This window comes from Chanos chanos, chromosome 5 (assembly GCF_902362185.1).
Source record: "Chanos chanos chromosome 5, fChaCha1.1, whole genome shotgun sequence".
NCBI classification, from domain to species: domain Eukaryota; kingdom Metazoa; phylum Chordata; class Actinopteri; order Gonorynchiformes; family Chanidae; genus Chanos; species Chanos chanos.
This window is the reverse complement of record NC_044499.1, coordinates 15,275,366-15,302,135: the sequence shown is the minus strand read 5'-3', so window position 1 is coordinate 15,302,135 and position 26,770 is coordinate 15,275,366. Positions and strand designations below refer to the sequence as shown.

The 26,770-nt window shown below is 40.2% G+C and overlaps 2 protein-coding genes across 5 annotated transcripts; one reads left to right on the top strand and one right to left on the bottom strand.

Annotated features, from left to right (window-relative positions):
• Window positions 1-715: 715 nt before the first annotated feature.
• ctdsplb (CTD (carboxy-terminal domain, RNA polymerase II, polypeptide A) small phosphatase-like b) lies at window positions 716-14,361 on the top strand. 2 transcript variants are annotated; one of them, XM_030773693.1, is made up of 8 exons: window positions 716-1,377; window positions 8,501-8,658; window positions 9,004-9,036; window positions 10,575-10,676; window positions 11,611-11,667; window positions 12,152-12,244; window positions 13,138-13,323; window positions 13,557-14,361. In XM_030773693.1, the coding sequence occupies exons 1-8, from the start codon at window positions 1,302-1,304 to the stop codon at window positions 13,680-13,682; spliced, it is 831 nt and encodes a 276-aa protein (XP_030629553.1). In that variant the 5' UTR covers window positions 716-1,301; the 3' UTR covers window positions 13,683-14,361. The 2 variants fall into 2 exon arrangements, with proteins under 2 accessions (XP_030629553.1, XP_030629554.1); XM_030773694.1 differs by lacking the exon at window positions 9,004-9,036.
• A 3,518-nt stretch (window positions 14,362-17,879) lies between these two features.
• Window positions 17,880-25,056, bottom strand: plcd1b (phospholipase C, delta 1b). Of its 3 annotated transcripts, none has more exons than XM_030773481.1 (15): window positions 24,957-25,056; window positions 24,418-24,576; window positions 23,335-23,563; window positions 23,098-23,227; window positions 22,687-22,915; window positions 22,135-22,336; window positions 21,737-21,881; window positions 21,409-21,561; window positions 20,010-20,165; window positions 19,687-19,846; window positions 19,386-19,502; window positions 18,962-19,140; window positions 18,715-18,847; window positions 18,444-18,593; window positions 17,880-17,971 (listed from the first exon to the last, which is right to left on the bottom strand). In XM_030773481.1, exons 1-15 carry the CDS (start codon window positions 25,054-25,056, stop codon window positions 17,880-17,882), a joined length of 2,334 nt encoding a protein of 777 aa, XP_030629341.1. The 3 variants fall into 3 exon arrangements, with proteins under 3 accessions (XP_030629341.1, XP_030629342.1, XP_030629343.1); XM_030773482.1 differs by having other exon boundaries at window positions 19,687-19,837; XM_030773483.1 differs by having other exon boundaries at window positions 19,687-19,834.
• Window positions 25,057-26,770: the final 1,714 nt, after the last annotated feature.

The window sequence follows — 26,770 nt, the reverse complement described above, 5'->3', positions numbered from 1 at the left end:
AGGTATAGTCGGGACGGGACCAGTCCTCCTCATTTGTAATTAGATGAGAAATTAAAGCACTCTGATGTAAATGTTGTATACAGCCGTATTTTGTCACCAAGAAATTGTGAAGTCACTGAAACGATTTTTTTTGTTAAATTTTGTAGGTCAAAAATGTAAAAAAAAAAAAAAGAAAAAACCCTCCCCGGATAAAAGAAAACAAAACAAAACCAACAAACCAACCAACCAACCAAACAAACAAAAAAACAAAACAGTAATATATCGTCATATAGCCTATTGTAATAAACCGCTTTAATAGTTATTGTGTATTTTCTTCATCTGAAGTGATTCGCCAATTTTAGACTTTTGAGACCTCAGCGAATCTCTGTTCAAAAGTGGGTACACTGTCGGTTACTATTTTACAATTCAGACAAGCATGGATTGACCGAACAAGAATGATCTAATAATTGTTCAGCAGCTTATCTTTCGTATATTTACTCCATGTCTTCTTGAAAATGAACTGCACACATTCAGTTGTATTGAAGTGTGCTTCCTTTGCCCGTAGAGGGGTTCAAATGTCACTACTTCACTGCTGGCAGACTCAGTCAAAATGATGTGTTGATACAGTTAGAGAGATACAGTACTGCCGAGCTTTTATTTTTAATTTGAGGGGAGGGGGTTCCTAGAAACAACCTCCTCCTACTTCTGCTGTGTGTGTTTCAGTCTCGTGAATAGCAAACACTCGACTCCATGTTGGAAAGAGAATACCGAAAGCAGAAGAATTTGTAGAGGGATTGGCGAAACATTGCTTTTTATCTAATTTATATATTCCTCATTCGTTACAGGTGTTTAAAACGAAGCACTTGAGGACTGGAGGTCATTTATTCCACCCATACTGATTTCGCTGTCATTAACGTTAGCTGTGAAGCTAGCTAGTTAGAGGGTCAGTGAGGTGTTTGGATCAACGCTGATGAAGTTAAGTTTACCATTATTTTTCTTAAAACGTCTAAATAATCTCAAGAGGATTCATATAAAGATTTCAATGCTATTTACGAGGGAGAATTGTTCGCTTCTGCGTTTTCCATTCACGAGCTAGCAAGTAAAATAGTCTAAACAAACCAGCTTGTTAGCTGGGTGGCTATCTGCCTAACTTATCATTACTGGGTTAACGTTAGCAAGCTTTGCGTGTAAAGCTAGCTAGAAAGGCTAGCATTCTCTGCAGATCTCGCTGTTCAATTCATATTGCCAGCAGCTCAACTGTCAACCTGCGTCTAACAGAAGAGGAGTACAGAGCTGTCTGAAAGGAATAATCTCCTGTTTCCATGGACAACACGTCCATAATAACACAGGTTACCAACCCAAAGGAGGAGGAGATACTATCTTCAAATCAAGAAAAAGGTACTTTTCAGAGTAACTATCGCTTAATATTTCTCTGGAGTATTTAGGTGGGACAGTGATCTAATACCTGACTTCTTGTATATAGTTTGTGATATAGCGTAGGCTAACACTTCAGTATCGATAGGTCCCTCAACGCTTGTAATTAATTAGCTAGGTAACGTCAGGTTATGATAAATTGGTCAACATTAGAGCTAGCTCACTGGTTCACTGATTTGTTCTTTACGCATTGGATAGCTACCGATAAGATATTAGAGCGAGGCTTTGTTTTGCTTTCGCAATATTTGTGCTGAAAGTTTCCAGATATTCCTTGTAAGGTGTTGGAGAAGCCACTGGTTTCTGTATTTTGATTTTCTGCTTGTTTAGCTGAGATAACGCTTCGATTTCTTGCTACCCCGCCACCGAGAAGGTCAGCATGTTTAAGTTTGGCGCTGCGCATGTTTTTATTCTGGAATGGGGTTAGTCATGAGTGTAGTAATGCTGGAAAAGATAGCTTTAGTATTAATTTAAATATTACAGAAAATATTTTGACTGTCTTCTGTTTTGATTGCTTGATAATGTAGCCAACTATGTATTTGATCATGCGATAGTTCATGTTGAGCACGGATTGTATTTTTACTATCTATGAGAAGTGCAAAGCATTGTTGTATTTAAATTAATTAGGTATAACTTCTTTTATTTTGTGAACAACTCAGACAGTTACCTCAAACCCTGTCATGGTGTTTCTGATCGACATTGAACAATAAAATGGCCTTTGTTTTCACATCTAATTCTGTTTAGAATGCTGTGCACCGCAATTGTTTAATTATTTGCGCCTGGCTGTCGTATCTATAGCAGCCGAAGCAGGACGTAAGAGAAGTGGACTCAAATCCGACACTTGGTCCCTCTCTTATAAAATTAGATGGCAATTTGCCGAACAAAACATAGCGCTGCCGTACGCAAAACTGTCTTTGAGAATAATGTTTTCGTTGTTTCTTTAGAGGCTAAAGAAACACAAGTGTCGTGTTTTAAGAGATGAAATGTGGTCGTGATGCTGGTTGCATGGATCACACTCAGAGTATGGAGTACCATTGTCAGGAATGCTGTTTGTCAGAGGATTAGTCTTAGCCATTATCTGAGAAAGATGCATGGCACAATTTTGTGATCTGTTAATAAAACTTTGCCAATATTCACCACTGCTAATTCAGCCCATAAGACCATAGGGTTGGTTCTATTTAACCTGAGTGAGTTTATTGACTCACCATTAAAATCCTGTCTGTTCAGTTGTGGGATTCATTAGTTTATTGTGTTAATAAAAATGCACTCTGCTTAAGGTGATCTGATCTTCAAAGTGTAGGGTGGGTTTGTTATGAGTCCTGACGCTCTATTTCTGGTACCTCTGACAAAATGTCAGTTTTCTGCCTGTCTTTCTTTTTTGCTTTCTTTCTGTCTGAACAGTTCTGTCTGATCACAGTGGTCTGAGGAATCCTATTTGAGAAGTGTGTATCTAACTAGGAAGATGAAACATTGCTGTTTATTTGCTCATTCACACGCTTTAATAGGAAACTGCTGTTTAATTTATTCTTGCCATGGCAGCTCATGGCCAGAGGCCTGAGGCCTTTTAAGAACGTGACTGCACATGCAGATCCCTTAAAACACACACACATACACACACACACACACACAGATACACACATACACACACACACACACACACACACACACACACAGCTACACATTTCAGACTCAAGTCATTTAAGTAAAGTTCAAATATTAGAGAACAGAGAGGGCATGTATATCCTGTCAACAGTAAATTCATGCTTTAGTGTATGGTAGTCATCATTAGCCTTTATATTTAAGTTTACACTCTTATCAGTGCTTTAGCTTACGTTACCCATGGACTGCAAGAGTAGTCAAACACTTTGCTAGGCATCTTTCAACTCTGTATGTCAACAGTGACGCATGAAGTTGGGTTTTCTGTAGAGGATGATTGATCTGTGTCCATAGTGTATTGATCAAGACTCCTTTAAGCTTAAAATACATTTTTTGTGTGCAGAAGGTAACACCCACAGAACCTGTGGATTTCTGGCTGGGTGCCAAAGCTTTCTGATGGAGGCCTTCCAAGGCTTTACCTTTGACTTACTGGTGTCTTCACAGAGAAGAATTTCAACAGCTGCTTTTCAGCTGAGTGCAAAAAAAAAAAAAAAAAAGCAAGTGCTGTCCTCTGGTGCATCACCGGCAGGTTTTGAGCGACCACCCCAGTGGTATGTTCCAATATGGAATATTCAGCCCAGCTAAATAGGCAAGTTTGACCAAAGATGCTGATCATTTACAGTTATCTCCATTTTCTGGAAAGTGAATTATGATAGCTCCTCAGTTAAAGAATCAATATGGCTTCTCTCTCAGTGTTAGACTATATGAATTGCATCAGTGCTCCTTTTTGTTTGTTTGTTTGTTTGTTTGTTCTACCTTTTCCAGAGAGCCCTTTGTTCATCATGAACTTTTAGATCATCAGTTGCAGTGATGGCACACTGTTAAATAATACCAGTAGTCTCAAACATAACTGTTTGGTCCTTGCCATATTGGCTCAAATACTGCAGAGGCCCTCTGCCCTGTCTTTTGATAAAGGACGAGTTAGAATTAGATTGTATCAATTGATATCTTTTATGATGAAACCCATCTGTTAAGTTCAGTTTGGCAGTTCAGCTAATACCAAGTTAAATATAGCAACCAAATTTTCCCCTCCATCAAAACTATATACCACAGTCGATTTACCTGTGTACAGTTCTCTTCATTTTATTCATTTGAAGATATTAAAATGATTAAACAAGCACCAGAATGACCAATATTTAACTTTTTGGTATGCTAATTCAAATTTGCCTGGCACATGGCCGGTCTAAACAAATGTGTTTAACAGTAACAGTTTTAAAAGCTGTTTCTGGGTCATAAGACAAATTCTTGGAAAGACAATCTTGCCAAATTTTCAGGCTAGTACCAGCAGGATCTGGCAACACACTACAGAAGACGGAGCGTAACTAGACTAAAGTCACTCAAATGTCAGTGGACAGGCATGGACCAGGAATCTCATTATTAAAAGTGATGGTTGTAGCCCTGAAAGGACCTGCTGCTCACATACTAGATAAGAGTTAATGGTCACAGATATTGATATTGTATGGCCAAAATAAGTTTTGTCACTGGATAAAATTGTACAGAACCAGATGTTTGAAGAGAACTTAAGCCACTCGGTAATATTTATGGTGTGCAACATTGAACTGCTGAACAGACCTGAAATGGTGCTGTAAGATCACAGAGTAAAGAAAAGAACAATAACACAACTAGGGCTGCTGTGGTTAATGTACACAGATGCATTCATTAATTCACAATTTTCATAATCGACTAAGCTTTTGTGTGTGTGTGTGTATTAGTGAATTTTTCAATATGGAAGCAAAAGATGGCTTTAATACGCAGACCAATTTCAGACCAAAGCAAAATCATCGCTTTGTGTTGGGCATTTTGCATTTTCATTAATATTCATGTGGACTTGGTGAAATTCCTTCATTGCAACTCAGAGGGCTAACAGAAACCTCATTTTTGGGACCTTTTCTGAGTTGAGCTGCTGACATTAAGCAGTTCAGACCGGACTTTCTGTTAGGCGTTTTTTTTTAACTTTGATTTATGTATTGTTTATGTTTTTGCCTTGTTGCAGATCTTTGGTGTTTGGTCTCTTTATATATTATAGTTTCCTGCCCATCCTGCCATTTAGTAGCAGGCTGCTGTTGTTTGTTTCCTCTTTTCACAATTCTTCAAGGGGAGTTCAGTTAAATGTTCATGGTAGAAAATGAAATCTAACTGAAATGGTAGCATTTCTAATTGCATTATCTGGATGAAATTAATTGCTCAGAATAATTGATCAGTCGATAAAATAATCAATAGACTAATCAGTTACAAAATAATCATTACTCGCAGCCCTTAAACAGGCTTATATTTTCCACATGTTCCATGATATGATAGCTGGAATGTAGACAAATTAGAGGGTTTTATCAAAGGATGCCTGTTATACTCACTTACAGTCTCTTAATGTAGGAGTTTTTTATTATTAATTTACCCCTCTCTCCTGAGTGATAAGTTAATTTGCTTTGTTCTTGGTGTTCTTTCTTCTTTAGGCCTTAAACACACAAAAGAATGAAACTGTGTCACTGCAGTAAGCCATTTCTAGAGTTGTATAAACGGGGAGATTACCCTGCTAAAATACATTTTAACTCATGCTTGGTATTATTGTCAATTTCAATGCCTGTTTCATTCTAATCTCATTATGTCTCACGTGGATTTCCACGGAAATGCGCTTGAGAAAAATCTTTGGTTTTGGAGTTTGCTCCACAGCCTATAAGCAATATTCCCAACAATTAATAGGCCTTACAGGCTTTTCATCAAACCGTTGTGAGTCAGTTTAGGCCAGAAACCTTTGTCACTGATAGTAATGGGGCATTTGTTTTGGGAAATCAGCCATTAGTAACGTATCTTATCTTTTGACAGTGAGCTGTGGAGTGCTTCAGGTTATTAGATCCAAGTAACTCATACTAAATAGAGGGTATTTACAGAGTAACTCTGTCCTCCAGGAATGCCCTGTGTTGTCCTTAACAGACAGCCATGGAATAGCAGGTGTTGTCTCTCCATTCAGTACAGGTGTGTGTGTGTGTGTGTGTGTGTGTGTGTTGCTTTTTTTTTTTCTTGTTTCATGAAAATAAATTATTAGAAAAAGCACATTTTACAGTATGACTCTTTAGGACAGGGATTCTCCTCTTCTTCTCTCTTTTTTTGGTTGCATCGTTCTTGGCTAAGTTAAATTTCGAGGCAGAAGTCTTTTTTGGGTGTTTGGCTTTGCCTGTCAGTGTTTTATTCCTGGCTTGATACTATGACAGGACTGTGCGTTTTAGAGCACCTGCCCACTGATGTGAGGTAAATTGCCAGCGTTGTTTTCATGAGCGTTCTAGAATTTTTACATACATGAGCCATATTTCAGATCTGTGACTTGCCTTTGACTACATTTGGATGTAGTCTAGATCTCGGTTTTGTCACTATGTCAGATTTATGTGGAATAGTGTGATGAGGCTGATGCTGTGATTGAAGATACACTGAGTGTTCTGCATCTTCACATAACTCCAGCTCGGATGCTCTTGTGTTTGCCTTCTGCGGTGAAGGGAGTTCTCTCCCGTCCGCTGCTCCAAAAAGCCCCACAAACCATGCTGATGACAAGCAGCTGGACCAAACCTGCAGCAGCTAGTGAGCGCACAGACCTGCTGTTCGTTCCCTGTGTGTGATGGCCGTTGGCCTCGGTGAGACTCAGGTTTATTAGTTCTGATGTTTATCTGGTCTGCAGGAGTGTCATTCTGTTGGAAAAGCGTGGATGAACCACATCGGGACTGTACAGGGTATTGTCATTGCTTTATTTTAGTAGCTGACTTGAACTGCTCTTACCTTGTCCTCCTGTTGTCATTTTACTTTGTCATGAAACCATGCTTTGTCAGGATATGGAAAACTCAGCCTAGCCTAACTGATGATGTCTGGGCTCTGGGTTGTTTGAAAACCTGTCAGTTCTGAGTGTGAAAACTGATGTTTTGGTTGAATGATGATACCTACAACAGTATTGGATTTGTCCATCTGCTCCTGCTACATTCAGGCACATCACATCCTACATCTTGTCAATGTTAAGCAACAAAATCCCTTTAGACAGCATTTTACAAGCGGTCTGTATGAGTCTGCTAAAAGACTTGTGATTAGACTTGTTTGTGTTGCCGTTTGATGTTGATGATATGATGTACTGTGTGGACAGAGCGAGGTGTATGTTTAAAGGACTTCGGGGAGGCTTGTTCACTGACTACAGGGGCGGGAGAGGAATGCAGCACTTTTATAGGCTGCGTGGTTTGTTTGCCACTCCTTCATTCCTGCTCTCCTTCCCTCCTCCTCTCCTCTCCTCTCCCCTCCCTCCCACCCTCCCTCACACAACCTTGCGCCGCTGCTCTTCCATGCTATTCTGTGCTCTGACACCAAGCTCAGAAAAGAAGGAAAATATCAGCTTGCCCTTAAAATGGAGGCCTAGGCAGCAGCCAATGAGTGATGAGCCGGGGTTTGTGGTGCCTAAAGAGGACTGGGTGTGGTGTTGAGGAGAAGGGTCTTGTTTCATTTTTTTTTCTTTTTTCCCCCCTCTTGTCACTATTTTTAAAAAGCCCTTCTGTTGCCGGTGACCTCAGCGCGAGCATTTAGACCCTTTGCTGTGGCACTGGAATGAGCGGAGGTCATTATTAAAACCGAGAGAACTGTGAAACCTCCGTGACTTTCCTCATTCATTGTGCGCTACTTAGAAACTAGTCATTTTTTTTCTTTAGCCACTTCACGAGGCAGTTATAATCAATTTTTGCTTCCTTTTCTCTACCACAGTGAAATGACTAAACAGGGAATAGAAGCGTAAGCTGGACATTTTGTGTAATAGTACCGACGTTATAATACCAGATAATGCTGTCATTCTTTAAATGAAGCCTGGCTTTCATTGAGTGACTTGCCATGACATGTTTTTGCAGTACGTAACGTTTAACTTCTAAGCCAAAAGTTACATTTGGTTCCTTTAGGACATAACACATTTTGTCACGGCTTTCAGAATTTATCTTGGCAGAGTTAGTTTACGTTCAGTACGGGGCATGGTAGGCTTTAGGACATTACTGTCATCTGCACAATAGTCCACAAAACCTCTTTCTCTTTCAAAGTTGTCCTTAGACTCCTGCTCAGTCTCCTCACTGCTCCGTTATGGAGGGCAGAGGGAGCACCCGGTCTGGCAGTTCTGTTCTGTCATGTCCTTGCTGGACTACTTTTTCTGAAAACTGTTAGAAAAGCTTTTTCACTCGTAAGTTGTTCTGTGGCGTTTGTAAATAAGTTACATAACCCATCAAGGATATCAGAAAAGAAAAATATAGAGTATACGCTGCAAGGTGTAGAAAACCTTCTGAAGGTGTTTTATATATCAACCATCATGTTAAACTGCAATTTAACCGGAGAGCTTGTTGAACGTCGACGGAGCAGAATTTTTCCTGAACTTCACATTAGTGAACATGTGTGTAAAATGTCTTTTTTTTTTCCCCCTCTTCACGTTCATCAGTTTCGCTGTCAAACTGCAGTCTGAAGAAGAAGAGGAGTCGGAGCATCTTCAGCTCGCTCTTCTGCTGTTTCAGGAGCTACCATGTGGAACCACCTGCCACCAACAATAACACCAGCACCCTGCCTCCACCTGTGGAGGAAAACGGAGCTCCTCCCAAGGTGAGAGGCCCCGGTCGGCACCACCCGCTGTGGTTCAGCTTTGCCATGAGATTGAGTTCTGTCAATAACCTTCTCAAAAGCCGTATAGTCTGAAACAGATTTTATGAATGATTTGTGTTTAACAGTGAGATGGACTTTTTAGAAAATGTAACTTGTGTTTTGTTTTAAGCTTTGTATGTCCTCCTGATTGTGTATGTTCCTCTCCTGTGTAGATGTATTTACCGTATCCTATATACTTTAGTTATTTTTCTCTCTCTCTCTTGTTCCCCTGTTCCCCGTTTTTGTCTGCCTTCTCTGTACATCTTCCCACCTCTTCCTGTCTGTTTCCCATATTTCATGTCCCAGTGTGACCAGGTTGAGGTCATCCTTCCCCCTAGTGTATGTATTACCTTTCCTTTTCCTGTGTGTGTGTGTGTGTGTGCGCGTGTGTGTGCGCGCGTGTGTGTGTGTGTGTGTGTGTGTGTGTGTGTGTGTGTGTGTGCGTGTGTGTGTGCGTGCGTGCGTGCGTGCGTGCGTGAGTAAATATGCATGCAGGACTGAATGTGCTGCTTGCCTGCATGCATGAAACTGTGCTCTTGGGTGAAGCTCTGTAATATTGTACATGTACTCTTCCTTTTTGTGCACGATTGTTATATTTCTGTTTCCACCCCTTGTTTTGCGTTCTAGCTCTTTTAATACTATCCTGGTGATGTTTTTACACCTCTTCATGGAATGGGCTAATTGCATTTACCTCAGATCTGCTCCCAAAGCATTGTGTTAACTGTAACATTAAAAAATAATTAAGCTTTTCCAGGCAGCCTTTATGGTGGACTAAGCATCTCACAGAGTCTTACCTCATTAAGCTTGTAGGAAGTTAAATGAGGTATGCCTGTAGTCAGAGTCAAGTCAAGTAAGCACTGACCTGCCTTTTATTCTCTGATGGTGTTTTAAGGACCTGATGTGTAAGGTATGATCTGACATTTAGCTGTTAGGGTCATTTTTAAATATGGCTAAAGATTAAAAACAAGTGTAGTGAGTAGCAAGATGAAGGACACTCAGCTCAGCTCGACAACTCAAACAATGATATGCAGTTGTGTCACTAAAGTTGTATGCTCCGACTTCAGAGGGCTGGTAACAACACAGGAGCTGGGTTCACTGGAGTCTGAGATTTACCATGCCTGTCTTCTGTTACCAGGCTACAGCTAAAGAATGTGTCTCATTTTGGCATTGAGCAGTGCTCCTCACTGTGAGATTTGAGAGTGCTTAAATGCCTCCACTTAAATAGCTTAGCCTTCAATTAAATGCTCAAGGCTTTAGATCAGTAGTGGAGCTTAAGATAATGCAGTTCTGAAAAGATTATTTTATACTTTTGATTTTATGATAGATAAAATGTGCTGTCATAATATTTTTTTTTAATGCAGAGAATTTTAATAACCAATGTTCAGTGCCTTTAAGAGGTAATTGAAAGCAGTGAGTAGAAATGAACTGAGATTTTCTTGGACAATTTTATGTAGAGCAATAGTTTCTGTTGTAGATGACCTTAGTTTGACCCCATGTATGTTTAGGTTGTGTGAAAAGGCTTGTTAATCCCTGCTTATTGGAACATCATCCTTTTCCTGCATTAATGAAGAATATGTGCTTCAGATGTGGAATAATGGCTGCATGAGGAATCTCTTATTAATCATCATATATGACATCAGTGTGTGCTTTTTAATATGATTACCACCAACCTCTAAATGACATCCGTTGGGGTTTTTTTTTCTTTTTTTTTTTTTTATGGTAAACTCTACTGCCTTTTGATGGGGAGCACATTCATCATTTAAGAGTCAGTGTGCTGTGCTGCTTGCCTGGGTGCTAATAAAGGCTCTCCGTCTTCCCTTTCCTTCCACTGCTCTGCTTCTAATGTTTGTTCCAACTGTTTCTCCTCATTTCTTAAGCCTCCAACGAAATACCTCCTCCCCGAGATGAAAATATCTGACTACGGCAAGAAGTGCGTGGTAATAGACTTGGATGAGACACTGGTGCACAGTTCCTTTAAGGTAATTTCCAGTGGTTTGTGGTACCATGCTGGTTCCTCACTTAATGCAAATCCCTGACGTGAGCACTGTATATTACATACCAGAGTACAGTGTGCTTTAAGTGAGCCGCTCTGTGTAACCCGCTGTGACCCATTTAACTCACATTTATGTTTGTTCAGAGTAGACTTATCCACTGTGACTGACCATTCAGGGCACGTTTGTAGTGCATGTACAGTCAGAAGATGGGAATAGTGAACCAGCATCGTGATGGTTAAGCCGTATAAATTTACCCTCTGTTCTTATACCCGTCCGTTTGTTTGAATGAACCTCCTCAAGCCAAAGGAAAGGATGCAAGGCAGGGGAAATTAATGAAAGGCAGGGAAAACCGTGACCACCTTCATGGTTGGGCAACGTTTGTTTTGCGTGACAACTGTGTTTTGAGTTTCTCTTAATCCTCCCCAAGACTTTGTCCAGTTTTTGTTTTTTGTTCTTTTTAATCAAAAGGATCGTGAAGAGTGAAAAATCTGTTATGCATTGTCATGCTGGCAGATGAGGGTATAAATAGGGGTATACAATTGTATGACTATATGTCCACAAAATAAGCTGCAGCTCAAAGTCCTTGCTGATAAACTCACCGGCATTAGTAAATTAAAAAAAAAAAAAAAAAAGGACACAGGCGCCCCCTGGAGTTAATACTGTGTTATTGCGGGGCTGTGGTCCAAACTTTTACTTGCTGAATTCACTTTTTTTTTTAATTCAGAATAATTGTAGTCCATTGATAATTCTGTGTAGCAGGGCTGAAGTTTAATGTTGTTCTATGTCCGTCAGCAGATATATAGCTTAGTTCACATGAGAGTTGGCAAATAGAAACATTTGTCATAACTGTGTGAGTTTATTCATTTTTGTTGTGTGTTGGTCATTCATAAGTTGCCCTTGCACTTCTCTTTTCTCACAGCCAATCAGCAATGCGGATTTCATCGTCCCAGTGGAGATAGATGGCACAGTTCATCAGGTAGTGTACAGAAGTGCTTTAACACATGGGCCCTCTTCCTCTATAAGGCTGAGCAATAGATTGCCTCACATTTGGTGCAGGACATAACCTCAGACTTCTCTGATTTGTTTATTTCGTATATACTTAGTTGCTGCTTTTCCATAAACAGTTTCAGTAACAGTTGTTTTTTCATGTGGTTACATCTGATGAAGAGCACCCAAAAATTAGAGTTGGGCTGTCACCTTGTTCAAGTAATCCAGGATAGGCTGTGTGTATCCTGGTTGGCCTATTCATGATTACTTGCACTGGGTGGTGGCTGTGTGTCTGCAAGGACATGAAGTGTGTTTTTTTTTTTTATGCTCTACTTCCACTACTGAAGTGAATGGATAAGGTTCAAGAAAACGACCTTTGCCGGTATTATGATGTGCTTGTCATTCGAGACAGAATAATCTGAGCATTTCTAAATTAACACAGTGTTGTACATGCAATTGTGCCTTTGTTGTAGGTGTATGTGCTGAAGAGACCTCACGTAGACGAGTTCCTGCAGAGAATGGGTGAATTGTTTGAATGTGTGCTCTTCACAGCCAGTCTAGCCAAGGTTTGTCCTGCCCTTCCATTTGTCAAAGTCAGAAAACTCTACAAGCTCTAACTGTACAGACATTTTCCTTCCTTAATCTCGGGTTACATAGTTCATTCATCAAGACTGGAAAGGTTCTCAGTGCTCTGGCAGTTTTGTTAAATAAAAACAAACGGTGATATATGCCCTGTATTACAAAAATATCTTACCCAAAGTGCTAAGAATCTGTACTATTTGATCTTTGTCCTAATTTCTGACCCCCTCTCTGTCTCTGTGTGGCCTGCATGTCTTTTAGCTCTTATTGCATGGGTAAGTGTTTATACCACAACAGTGAGTCCTACAGAATGTGCCCTATGCTCAGGTAGCATTGTCTCAATTTAGACTTGTGGCAATTTTGGCTAGCTTCACCTCCGCTCATTGCACTGACAGCTTAGACTATGTTAGCTAGGCAGCCCTGCAGCTGTTGTGTAGTTCCACTTAATGCTAAGAATGTAGATAATGCCTTATTTGTCTTGTCTCAGTATGGCTTATTGCTTAAACAAGCTTCCAAGAGTAAAGATTGTCTGCTTTAGACTGAAGTGCTCATCACAGGTTGTCCCAACGTAGTCTGCTTCATCACTGATCTCACAGCTATAGTAACCCCTCATCTAAGAGCAGGAGATTTATGATGTTATACTCATTGACTGGCCGACCTCGGAGTAAGCCTGTTATTTGACAACACATGAAATTTCAACAGGTTTCTCGATGCTCTTCTTCAGTCATTCATATCTGCTTCTTCACTTTTCATTTGGAATGGAAAATTCCTCAGTGTTCTAGAACAGTCTAAACCTTCTTTCTGTTCTAAGCACCTTGCATTCCTCCGAGTGTCATGTCTGGTGTTTGAAGCTCTACCCTTTGCTCTCTCTGTGCCTCAGTATGCTGACCCTGTGGCCGATCTGCTAGACCAGTGGGGTGTGTTTCGGGCACGTCTCTTTCGGGAGTCCTGTGTGTTCCATAGAGGGAACTACGTCAAAGACCTTAGCCGACTTGGAAGAGAACTCAGCAATGTGATCATAGTGGACAACTCGCCTGCCTCTTATATCTTTCACCCTGAAAATGCTGTGAGTTTTAAGAAACCTCTAACCCTCCCGTTAGCTACATAGTCAATGCTAAGATTCTGAAGTGTGTTGTGATTATGAGAGAACTTTCCTACAAAATGACATTTCATAGATATTGTAACCACCCCCACCCCCACCCCCCCAAATACGTGTTACTGAAAATAATGCTGTTATACGCCACTTTGTAAGTGCCATCCAGTGGACTGGTTATTTATAACCCTCTGTGTGTTGTGTAGGTCCCAGTGCAGTCATGGTTTGATGACATGTCTGACACTGAACTGCTGGACCTCCTGCCTTTCTTTGAGGGACTAAGCAAAGAAGAGGATGTGTATAGTGTGCTGCAGAACCTGAGGGGGAGGTAGTAAGTTATCTTCCTCCTCAAGTCCACCCCAACGGGGCCCTGCCTGAAAGGGTCATAACGGAGAACAGAGAGGAGCATCCCTGCTCCTAGCTCCAATTTCAAGACTGCTCCTCCCACTACTCCAACTATCAGTCCAGACAGAGGCAGAGATTATCTTCTTGTTGAGTGCACACGCAAAACCAAAAACAACTTTTATTCCCTTCGGAAAACAGAGAAATCCCAAGTTACATCCAGTTTTTGAGTTGTTACTATGCAGGTGATCTCAGTGTCCTGTTTGTTGAAAGGACCTTGAGTTTTCCTCAATTATCCAACCAAGTGCCTTTTTTGAATGTCATTTTTATGAGGAAAAAAAAAACATGTTTTTGTACATGGCATATTTCCAGAAAACTTAAATATTTTATTGAATTATATGCTTTAAAATGGAGGCAGGTTAGAATCTTACAAAAGCACTGTTACTGAAGCCAGAGATTTTGAACTATTGTGGAAAGCTGGACTCATGTCTTTGTCTTTGCTCTAGATATTTTTGATTTGCCATAGCTTGTGCCATCAGACAGAACACTGATTTCTGTTCTTGATTATACGTTGATTTGTTTGTGTTTCTTATGATTTGTCTTTTAAGAGCAAAGGAATGCATTTGCACTTGCAAAGTTATTCATTCACTATACCAAGTCTCGAAATTGCCAACCCCCCCCCCCCCCCCCCCCCCCCTCATCATCTCATTTAAGAAAGGTAATCTGGACATGAGAATTGTTCTGTGCCAATAGTTTGTTGAATTTTTTTATTTTTTTTCCTTTTGCATTCGAGGCCATGGACTGAGTTGGTTTTTCTCTCTTAGTATATGTACCCCTTTTATGAGGTTGTGGAGCTTACAGAGCAGAACATTAGCAGTCCTACAGCAGTGCGACTTTAAAGGTACACTACAGATGCTTGAGTTTGGTCTGGACTCCACTTTTTGCCTCCCGTACATGGTAGTTTTCTTTTTTGTGAAATAGTTGGATTTTGATGTTGTCTTTTTTTTTTTTTAGGCAGCATATTTAGTTTTATAAACAAGCGTTTACCTTTGGTGAAATAACTTAAACAAAGCATTTATTTCCCTTTTATTTCAGTCTCATGATTTTCAGCGACGTCCACCGGTCAGTCAACACGCCAAAACGGATGATCGCAAATGTGTTCCATTACGATTTTTAAAATACTTCTGTTTTGTATGCATAGAGTGTGATTTCATGAAGAAAAAAAAAGGCTCATGTGAGCCATCTGTATGGGCTCTAATTTTTGTTTCGAGCGTTTTTAACCATACCCCTCTGCTGCTATCATACAGTACACTAAAGAGGACAACCTTGTAGAGAGTACAGGACCCGAAAACACCACAGGGAGTACCAAAACTGTTGACTTTTGGATAAATGTCGTTCAGGGCTGATGCTAGGGGTGCTACAGAACTGTTCAGAACATACAAAAGATCAGCGCGTCCATGACCGCTGGATCGTGTCATCGACTGTGAGAAGTTCAAAACTGAGCAGAACTAGGTATGATTTTTTTCTGGCGGTGCGTAGCATGGAGCTCTTCAGATGAGATAGCCTAGGGCTGTTTCTGAGCAGAGTCTGTGTCTACTGTCAAAAGAAGCTTAGAACAGCCCTCATGTGGGCTTGTGTGCAGAGCCCGTACGGACTGAAGAACGGTGCAGAGTCAGATTACAGTATTGGTCTCTGCAGGCTGTGTGAACTCTCCCTCACCACAGTGCCTAAGCTGAGAAGAGCAGCGGCCAGGTGACCTGACCCGTTGCTGTCATAGAGGCAATAACCCTGCGCCCTTTTTTTCTCCTCCTCCTCTTCTTTGGGTCCTAAACGCCACACCTCTTTCACAGCTAGCCACCACTGGTCCTTTCTTTTATGCTATCTCTTTGCTCTCTCTCTCTCTCTCTCTCTCTCACTCTTTCAGTTTTTCCCCCCAATCTCTCATATGACTCCCTTGCACTACCTCTCCCATCTGTCTCTTTATCTCTATCAAAAAGAGAGAATATCTTGTGCTATCCTGTCGGTATTTTGTCAGTATTTGGTTTGAATTGTTGCATACCTATATTATCTTGCTGCTGCTGCTGTTTTATTGTGTTTTTTTTTTTCTTGTCAAGGTGCAGTAAAGCCCATCTAAAGGCTCAAGGCCTCTGATGACTTTAAATGGTAGTAGCCATGATGTAATGCAGGTGAATATTTCGAGCTCACAGGAAAAATTTATTTAGTTGTAAGCCTTAATTCACTAAACCTCCTTTCCCCCCCCAACACACACACACACACTCAAATCAATCTCCCTTGTTTTTCTGCACAGTGTCACCATGTTGTGATTTTTAATCAGATTTCTTGAAAGTTAGTTTGTTATGTCGCTCATGGACAGAATTGTTATGTTTCCAACAAGTATGGTTGCTCTGTTGCAAGCATAACAGTTCATCAAGAGGAGAACTATGTTTTTTGTTAACACCTTTTTTTCCCCCTGCATTGCCATGGCACTGTATAAATACATAACATCTAAAGGCAAGAGGTCATCAGATTTATTCTGGTCAGAAAGCCAGTTAGAGGGCTGTCACTGCACTGTGGTTGCAGTATGTTTTAAGGTGAAATTATCCATGATTTGTTGCAGTTTCTTCCAGACTATGACATGTTATATTAAAGCACCTTTTTAAGAAAACAAATGTTATTCCCTTTTATTTCAGTACACTTTGGATTTATGCTTTCTCCTCATCATAACACACTGCCATCAAATGTGGAAGTCCTTTTTCAAACCACGTTCAGAAACAATATTTCCTTAAAGCTGAGCATGTTCAATCTTACCCCATCTTCATTTTTTCATGATTCAGTCAAAACTATCATTAAACCATGTGTATGTGTGTCCATGCATGTATCTGCATATGTAGGAAGAGCTGTTGGATTGACATGCATTGACTCTGTTTCTTATTAAATAGACCTTTTTGAGCTGCAGACTTGAAGTCAGATGCCATGTCTGTCATGTGTTCCCCAGAGATGGTATAATTGCTCAGACTTGTCACAAGGTGGCATCAGTGCATAGGACAGTGGGACAGTGTTCCTCACATGACAGACAGATGCTTTCCTCTGAGATTCCTGAACGCCTGTTGGTACAGCGGAGCTCTCTGAGCACAAGCCGTCTTCCTCTGCAGTGGCTTTACTACAGGAAACATCTGGCCACCATCGAAATGTGTTGTGATGTGAATGTCTAATGGAAAGGTCATCTTATCATCGGAAAGCAACCAAAACACAGACAAACAGGCTAAATATCCATACTCACAGTCATCCCTGTAAGAAGCCCAGTAGGATGTACCAAAACAATCCAGCCTTGACTGTCATCATTAAAATCTAATGCAGAGCAAATGATATTTGCATTAAATTAGTTTGGTGTCCTAGTTCATTTGATGGTATAGACTTCAGAGGATCTGTCATGGAGATATGATTGCATGCATGCATTGCATGCTTGCGTAGCTTTAATAGAAGGGTGCTACTCAATAGTTTTTTATACGTATATTAGGCTCAATGTTGATTCTGAATAGTTTCAGTGACATGATAATCAGAAACCAAGTGCAAATATTGAAATAACTTACATATTTATTGTTTGTTCATTTCACAATGAAGCAGCTGACTATTGATAAAATACAATGAAAAGCAATATTGATTTTAATGGAGATTCAGGTATTTGACATGATAGACCATTGTGCAAATTTGTTAAACAGGTTCTCTCTGTCCTGATACGACATCAAATACTAGAAAATGTAAATACAAACGAGAGAAATATATAAAGGTATACCATAATGATATATGTATACTGAGTCAAATATTTTAGGATAAGATGGAAAAAAGTATTGATTTTTTTTTTTGTTTCATTTCACATCAATTGATGCACGCTTGTCAGACAGTGAAGTTATTTCCAGAGTTGTTATAAGAATGTATTGAGAACAAAAAATAGGAAGAGTAATGACAAAGAAAATAATGTTATATGAAAGTATGTTGACTAGAATATTTTACAGCTGTGGCCTGATTCATTTTCTCTTAAAGAGTTTCCCCCTATCTAATGAGAACTGAGAAGAGATTTTGACTGAAGTGGTCCGGCAGTGACGTTCTGGAGTGTCTATGGCAACGAGTCATCTGATGTGCTTTGGACAAGATAAATACTTTGGATTGAAGCTTCGTGTAGATGTGAGTTATTCAGCATCCAGGGCCATGATGTGAATGAAAAGTCCAGCTGCTGGGAGGATATCTCCGTTCTTGTTTAGTAATGGCACGTGGCGATACCCTGGATGAGCAAAGAGAAAAGCCCTAGTCAGTCAGAAAGCCATAATGCAGCTCTATGAAATACTGAAATTATTCTATAAAGGGCTGTCTGTACTAATTTACATGTATAGTCTACTTACACTCAACAGACCTGTAATTAACTGTATAGTCATATTCAAATATCATAACCTCAACTACACATTGTGACTTTGACAAATACGAAGGAGCTCTGTCAGGTGCTGACAGTATTTAGCTGTTAGTGGTATTATGTTGTAGTATTAAGTATCTTCATTTATATCATTCTTGTCACTCCTTTGATGCTTTTTTTCAGTATTTTAAAGAAGCATCTCTTTTTAAATCTTTTTAAATGTTGATCATTTGTAAAGTTCACTGAACTGTATTGTTATATGCAAAGTTAAATACCGTACCAATGAATTATAATTTAAGAAAATAGACACACAGGCCATGTATCGATTGGGCAACACGTTACTGACCATTCTGCAGACTCTTGAAGGGGAGTGTGTACTGTCCAATAAATTCATTGTCTGATGTGGAGTCGTGGTCCTCCACCACAAAGCGCACCAGTGCAAGATCTGGTACATACACGTCAAACTGGAAGTTCTCGTTCCACGTGGGATTGAACCCTTTGGAAAAGAGACAATAAGTTGTTTGAATGGTGTATGTGACATATGATCCTGTTCACAGTAAAAGCTGAACGTGGTGAACACGAGAGCACGGTTTTGATCTGAGAGAATGAAAATGTACCATTATTCTCAATGTGTTCAGTTTCTTTCTCTGACACATCTGCTGGCACACCGAATATCTCCACTCTAACCAGGGGGTCCACAATGGATGACTTCTTCTTATTCATTTTAGGTAGCTGCTGAGCTGAGATCACCTAGCAATGCAAACACACAGATACAGTTGTTCATCCTTTACAGCCCCTATTTTTGCTGTTATGTTGACATGCCAGTACTTCTGGTGCAGTTTTAAAAGAATTAGAGGCCCTTACCATGATGTGAAGCACTTTGTGCTGCAGCCACTCTCCTCTGGTGAGGGTGATGGGGTCAAACTCTGACTCTGCATTCCTTAAGTATGCTGGCTTAAGGATGTACCCACTCATACCATTCTGCAGGAACCGTCCCTGGTTCAAATCCATCTCTGAACACGGAGTCTGAAAGTTCAGGGCCACTAGAGCAACCAAGGGAACAGATATAGTTCCAAGGTCATTCAGAGGGATCTTCTGTAATACACTACTACAAACGGGCATCAATTCTGACATTCCAATACAATTTATAAAGCTCTGTAGAACTGACCTGATTCTATATGTTGAGGATATTGAATTGAATGCAGAATGCAATAAACCTAAAATATTTAATGAAAGTGTAGGAGATGAGTGCACCATACTGTTATAGTTGGCAAATGACATGACATACCAATCTGACAGCCTCCATTCCATAAAGGCACTGGGTTATAATTAGAAGAGTCTGTCCTCAACCCTGCTGGATAGATCCTGCTAAGTTTGTCCACATTGTGACGAATGTAATCATTTGCTGCAACAGAAAAAAAAACAAACCAAATCTGATACTCAGGCAGGACTTTTGATCAGAGTTGCGTTAAATAAACTTTTCAGTTCAATTTTCCGAAGTTTTCCATAATATTATGTTCTGTTTAGGCTCTGCTGTAAACTTGTTTTGATTGGAATTCCTTCCATTACAAATTGTGTCCATTGCTCACCTGACTCTTCCGCGAGTTTCACGGCTTTGCCCTCTTTGAAGGAGGACATTTCGTAAAAGGAAAGGCTCTTTTGTGCATCTTCAAAACCATGGAAGTGAACACTTTTGCAGTAGATCACAATGTCAGAGAGTTCCTTTGCCAGTTTCAGCTTCTTTGATTTCTGTATATAAAAGACATTTAAATTTCAAATATTCAGTGTAGTATCTTCTCAACATACATTCTTAATACGCAAAGTGATAGTGTAATATGCATTTCTCATTAGGCGTCAGGAGACAACTTGTGGATGTTTTGTCTTTGAGTAAGTGGGCTCGACACTCTCCTACCTTTGGCTTGTCTTCATTTTTGTCCTCAGCCTCCTCATCAGCGGACTCCTCCTCCTCTGTGACACTCTCATCTCCCTCTCCTTGGGCCTCAGGGGAGAAAATAGCTTCTAGTTTGTTCAGTCTCTTCCCTTTGATGAGGAATCGTCCCTTCAGCTCCTGACATGCACACAAATTAGATTCAAGTTAAAATGACCAGTTAGAAGCGACAAAAATTCTCCATTTGTTTTGACCATAACTTCGCATCTGCATCTTAAGGAAATGTCTGAATTGTGTTTCTGCAGGTGATTTCATCATATTATTTAAACTGTAAGGCAGTCCCTTCCAATTAATCTCCTCCCTGATTTGTTTACTTGATCAAATAGAACCACCAATCCTCTGTCTGCGTACTGCAAATAAGAGAAGGATTTTGCAGAGTAATTCATGTATTTAAGCCTTTATATACAATGACTTTTGGAATAACATTTTCTTGATGGGAAATTGCCTAACGTTGAAATAAATATCAAGTAACCTTGTTGTAAATAAGTTAACAAAGGTTTATACACTTTTTGTATTAAAGGGTCCCTAAAATAAGGTCAGGGACAAGACACACAGCTGACTGTGGCTGAGACCAAACAGGACCACGCCTTGGAAGGGGGAAAGTGAAGAAAACAGTGTTACACAACACATAATTGCCTATTCCCATGAGTCAAAACATCCCCATAGTCATTTAGGATAATATTTCAATACTTCATATTAGAATATGGCTCATCTCTTAATTTTAACTGAACATAGAGAACACCTCTTTCAAACACAATATTACAAGGCCAAAGTGGCAGTATAAGGTAATCCTGTATTGTCAGTAAACATGGGATAAAATGTTAAAGTGTCCTATATGACATTTGAACTTTATGGTTCAGTGCGTTTAGCACAGCTGGTATACTAAGCATTAAGCAACTTGAGACATTCCCAGATGCAGAACTTTTGTGATGTGAAATGGGCACCAGCTGCATGCATTCCACACATACCACCAAGAATTCTGCCATGAAATGGACTCCTGTTCAGACAGGCAAAGAAAAAATTCCTCCTAGATTTCCAGAGCCTAGACTGAGTTAAACTACACATCAAACAGCTATTATCTTACCACAGAAACCGCAACCATCCTAGACGTGGAAATGCTATTTATGCCAGTACATCCTGAAAGCACATGAAATAATAGCTAAAGTGTAACGCTCATTTGTGGCACTTGGTTGTCTTAAATCCAAGTTTTCTGTAATGCTGGCTGCCTCTGTTGCCTAACAGAATTCCAAATATGTAGCGTTCCAAGGTTTTGCAAGAGGAAAACAGCACATTATCTTTGGCTCAATTATATTTGAACATTGCACTGAAATTATTTTGTTTTCTGCGTTCCCTAATCACTCACCTCAGGAGAGGGGAAGCATGTTGGCATCTTGTCACCCAGTGGCTTAGTGACCAATGCACTGCCCAGGATAGAGATCATGTGATAGGCCATCAATTTCTGCTGCTCCACACTGCAGTGATTCTCCAGAGACAAGATCACTGGGTACTCAGATGTCTGATAGGAAGTAAAAGAGTCTTGCTTAAAGCACTTCTGCCTTGTCAGATTCTCTCTAAATCTCTTTAGAGTTCATTTAAGGTTACCATGTTCATATCTGCGCATTAATGTACACATCTCCTTGAAGCCACTTGCGAACAGCTTGGTCCATGAGGTTCACTATAGCTGACTGTACCTTGAAGGCGTATTCCTTGATGGCTTTGATGGCATCTTTGAAAAGGATCTTGGAGGTGAGTGTGTAGCCGTGGTAAATCACCGGCTCACTGTCTGATCCATCCCAGCAGTCAAGCTCCACACAGCGGCAACTCTTCATAAGAGCTCTGAAGGTATATATTAGAGTGCATATTAGATGTTGCTATACACACCAAAATTTTGACTTCAGCATCTAGGTCTCACACATATGCGTTTACCAATGATGTTTGAGCAGTCCTTGACAGAATTCATTTGACTGACTTATTTACCTATGAGTGTGTACAATATCTGCTGCTATATGTTGAGCATTTGATGATACAGATGAATTTACAGATCAACAAATAAGTTTTTGTGTTCAGACAGTGTGTGGAACATATGTACCGTATGTAGGCCTCGGTGCTGCTGGGACCTTTGAGCTGATCCTGCATTAAGTAAGTGTTATGGGAGGAGGAGATAAAATAATGATTGAGGGGCTGAGACATGTCCTGATACACTTTATTATGAGCAGGGTTAAAGACCATGCTCTCTGGTTTGTGCAGATACATTAGGAAGCCATCTTTTGTCATCAGTTTCTTCTCTTTGGCTGCAAAGATCAAAAACATAGACTTGTTATGACTCTAGAAAAGACAAATACGCTTGCTGTGTATGGTCTTTATCTATGGGAGTCTCAACTTTCCATTATAAAGCTTGAAAGAACTGGCTAAAACACCACACCATTAAAGACCTGCTACTTTGGACTGCTAGAAAGCATATCAGTGTTGATTGCAGTTGGATCTATTTCCCAGTCTTATTTACATACATTACACACAACTGTCTTAGGTTGGCACACCATTTGAGTACACACTAATGTTTACCTTCAATTGGCTACACTGACTGAGTGGTGTTGAACTTAGTAATGACTCACCCAAGTGTATGGGTGTGTGCTGTGCTCACCTGATTCGTCAAGCTCGCATTTCTCTATGATACTAATGGCTTCATTCAGGGTCACTGTTTCTCTCTGTTCACTGAGAAGGAAATCTAGCAGGTTTTGAGCGCTCATCAGTCCATTTGTCTTAGCATACGCTGCATAGATGACATCAATCTCTTCTCTTTGAGTCAGGATTTCATAGAAATGCTCTATTTCCTTTCCATCCAAGTATCCACATTTTGATTGGTCACATTTCTGTGAGGAGACACACACAGTCAGTGATTCATTTGCTATATAGGCAGCTATCAAGACAGGCAGAGATATTTTTGTCTTTCATCCAACTGGTGACCATTGAGAAGCATGAAAGGAAGTAAGAGTGACCTTTGACCAAATATTGGTCAATGGAAGTGAAAGATGGAATGGAGAGACAGTGTTACCTCAAACAGCATCTTGGCATAATCATCATCTACTTCGATATTGATGTGATGAAGGAAACTCTTCAGCTCTTTATGACTCATCTTGTTGTCACGGTTTTTGTCAGCTTTAAGCATACAATTGTAGATCCAGCTAAATCAGTGATGTAAGGACAACACACAACATTGTGTTTGATATCATGTACTACTCTAAAGTAACATATTTTAAGCCTAAGGCATGTCACTCATTCACAAGGATACTGTTCAGATTTCTGCTGACGGTTAAGGTTGTTCATGTTGCCGATGACCTTCTCCAGGCTTGAGACCCAAAGCTTAGCTTCTTCCTCTGAGCTTGCAATCAGGTCCAGATTCTTACGACGGCCCTTAAACAAAATGGAGAAGGCTCTGCCTTCCACAGCTTCATCTGTGTACTTTCTCAGGCCTTCGGTTTGCCTGCCAGCTCGTACTGCAGCAATGTCTTCAAGGGTGACTGAGCCGGGGAAAGACAATTAACAGTTAGTTACAACACTAACAGCAATGTCATAATACTGATTTCAAAATATTTGGGTTCATTCCCACGTACGCTATGATCAGCCTTTTATTATTGCACTTATATTACTACAGAGAGTTAGTAATATTGCCTCAGCAGTTCTGGAATTTTTTTGTGGACTTTGCTCTGATGCAATAAAAGACAACAAGAGTCATCTGTGCTTGTAGAGTTCACTTTATCCCAAATATTTGCAGGTGAATGAAGTCTAACATAATTTGTCAGAGATACGTTTTGCAGGTCTTAAGAACTTGAACTACATGTTTTTCATTTAGAGTATAGAATAGATACCAGTCATGCAAAGAGCTTATGAAAAAAAGTGCAATGTTCTAGTCACAAATCTCAAATCAATAAAAATGCTATCACAGTGATATTATCGTGTTGTTTTGCTCAACCTGATTTATGGTTTTATAAAAGAAAATTCTGTAACTGGTCTTGCTACAGGTTTGTACTTTTGCAGCCATTAGTAAAATCAAAAAAGGTCGGGCTGTGATGTTTTCCTACTGATGGATTACCATACCACGGATGACGGTCCATACATAATAACATTTCTCATATGACTCATTGAACTTTGGACATGCCATGAATAATATAAGCAATGTGGGCATGCAGAAGCACACTGAAACACACACACACGCACACCATGAGACCACGGTTACATGCATGATAAAAGCAGGAGTGTGGGACGCCGCCACATTTGAAAGCAAATGGTTAACCTCAACACGCACCACCTCACATGAGCTGGGGTAACGGCTTATCTTACACACATGTGGAGTGGATGCTGAGGCAGGACTCACAGTTCTTTGCGGACCTCAGTTTCTTCTGTGATTCATGCCACATAGTCTTGCAGTCCTCCTGTAGCTTGTAAAATCGTGTCTTCTTCCATGAGCGAGAGCGAACTTTGAGGAGGTCCCCACCAGTCAGTAGAAACTTGAGGTCTGGATCTCCCTCCATGCCTTTCATAAGGTAGAAAGAGGGCAGAAGAGAGAGAGAGAGAGAGAGAGAGAGAGAGAGAAAGAGAGAGAGACATCTTAAGGTCTTCTGTTTAGACATTCAGAGCACTCTCTTCAGCATTCCACTTTGAAATAATCTCTGTCGTGTGTGTGCATTCAATAAAAAAGGAGAGACAGATGGAACTAAATGTACGATAAGAATATATCATCCAGTGAAGAGGAGCAAAATCTGCATCCGTTTCTTGAACAGACAGTTATTTAGATCTCACTATAAACCCCCACAAAGATAGTGTAAAGACGCTTGACATGATCATCTGCAGGAACTGGATACCGAAGTTACGACTTTCGTATAGGTTGGTAACTGTCCACGTTAATCATCTTACCAAGAAGACTGGCGTTGTGACGGATTGCTCTCTTGCTATGAGCTTCGTGAACTAACGTTTCGGACCTACTCCTTTTACGTTGTCTTTGTATACATTGCATTGTGGATCCTTTCCCGTTCCAAAAAAGCTAGTGAAAAAGATACATTAATTTCTGTGTCTGCGCCGCAACTTGGAGCTGTGTTCCCGAGACCACTGCCCTTGGGCGTGTACGATTCGAAGTTCACTCCTTGAATTACATGCGATATCAGTTAGCCTGAGTAAACTACCGCTGGCGAATCCCTCCTGTCCACCCTCCTCCTCTGATCTGTCAAAGACAGCACGCAATGTGTCGCTTGTATCATCAGCAAAAATGCATGTAAATTCAAAATTTTGAGGCAACGAGTAACAGTAAAATAAGGACCACATATTTATAATAATAATAATAGTGAGTAATCTTTACGATCCTCTGATTCATCGATTGAAAGGACGTTTCCTAGTTTATACAATGAGGCACTTCAACTGAGACACGGTTTGCACAGTTAAACGCAAACCAGTAACACCTGATTTATTATTTATTCAATTCTAACTCCGTAAATACCGTAACACCCTATTACACTCTATGTAAACTAACTGCGAAGAACAATGCCTCCCCCCAAAAAACCTTTGACACTGTAATTTATAGCTGGGTGTAAGGCCTCCACCTTGCGGTACACAAGAAACAAATGCTTGCCTCGTTTATAAAGGCTGAAAACGGACAGGCCAACAAACTGGACTGGCATGGTCAGTATGCTATTGATCGGATTAAGTGCCAATTGATAGATCTTTAGTCGCACTCCTCTAAAACTTGTTCCTCGGAGGAGCATTAGTCCTGAGATCATACTAACACCACGTAGGTCTACAACAGTTTTTATGAGGGTTTTGTTATTAATCATATGATCACTACTAATTGAATGCCTAATTTAACAATGACAAAATGGCAAAGCCATGAAAATCACATTCATGCACTGAAAAATACTGAACACATTTTTGTAAATTGCCACGGAAAGGATAACACATTCTGTCTTACACTATGATAAATTTTTGACCTACAGTGGCCTGTACCCACATTCTATGGTTTTTTAGGCAAGCTGTGAGCCGTAAGTGGACTCCACCCTTAACTCACAGTCAACTCTCCTGATTTCCAAAAGGCTGTGCAAACAGAATAATCTACGATAAAAATAAATAATTTCTCTCTGTAACGGTCAGCTGGCCCCGTTTGCAAAATGTGTTTCGATCAGGACATTCCAAGAAGCCTATACTCACCGTTACTTACTCTGTTATCCATTAACACACTTTATACGTTATGAAGTTCAATGGATCTGGTGTTTGTGAATTCAGATCATTCTTGCTCAACAGGAATAGGTTCACTCATAGTTTTGAATACATACAAAGCGGCACTGCCTTAAGGAATTTATAACTGTATCTCAGGATGTGGGTAAGAAAGTGCATTGACGGTGATAACAGGAATAGGTACACGTAACATTGAAGAATTCACATAAGGCCATTTGTTTCTAACACGAAACTTAGGTTTACTCCCTGCTTTCACTGTTTACTCATAAAAAAATGGGTGTGCACCAGGCCGATTGAAAAACCAAACAAGAGCAGGCTGGCCATGGCAATGTCAGTTTCACATACGTTGTTCAATAGCACACACTCATTAAGAATTAATGTAGAAGTACTTTGTCTATATTGATTAGTCCACATCCAGGTGGATACTTACTGCTCGAATTGTGTGTGTGTGTGTGTGTGTGTGTGTGTGTGTGTGTGTGTGTGCTGGGTCATTTGAAAGGTAATTT

Excerpts from the sequence above, each read along its gene's own strand:
- ctdsplb (XM_030773693.1), top strand. The coding sequence starts at position 1,302 with ATGGACAACACGTCCATAATAACACAGGTTACCAACCCAAAGGAGGAG. Across the intron at positions 10,677-11,610 it reads TGGTGCACAGTTCCTTTAAG|CCAATCAGCAATGCGGATTT; the intron begins GTAATTTCCAGT and ends CTTTTCTCACAG. Across the intron at positions 13,324-13,556 it reads TCTTTCACCCTGAAAATGCT|GTCCCAGTGCAGTCATGGTT; the intron begins GTGAGTTTTAAG and ends TGTGTTGTGTAG.
- plcd1b (XM_030773481.1), bottom strand. The coding sequence starts at position 25,056 with ATGCAATGTATACAAAGACAACGTAAAAGGAGTAGGTCCGAAACGTTA. Across the intron at positions 23,228-23,334 it reads CGTCAGCAGAAATCTGAACA|CTGGATCTACAATTGTATGC; the intron begins GTATCCTTGTGA and ends TCACTGATTTAG. Across the intron at positions 18,594-18,714 it reads TGAACACATTGAGAATAATG|GGTTCAATCCCACGTGGAAC; the intron begins GTACATTTTCAT and ends TCTTTTCCAAAG.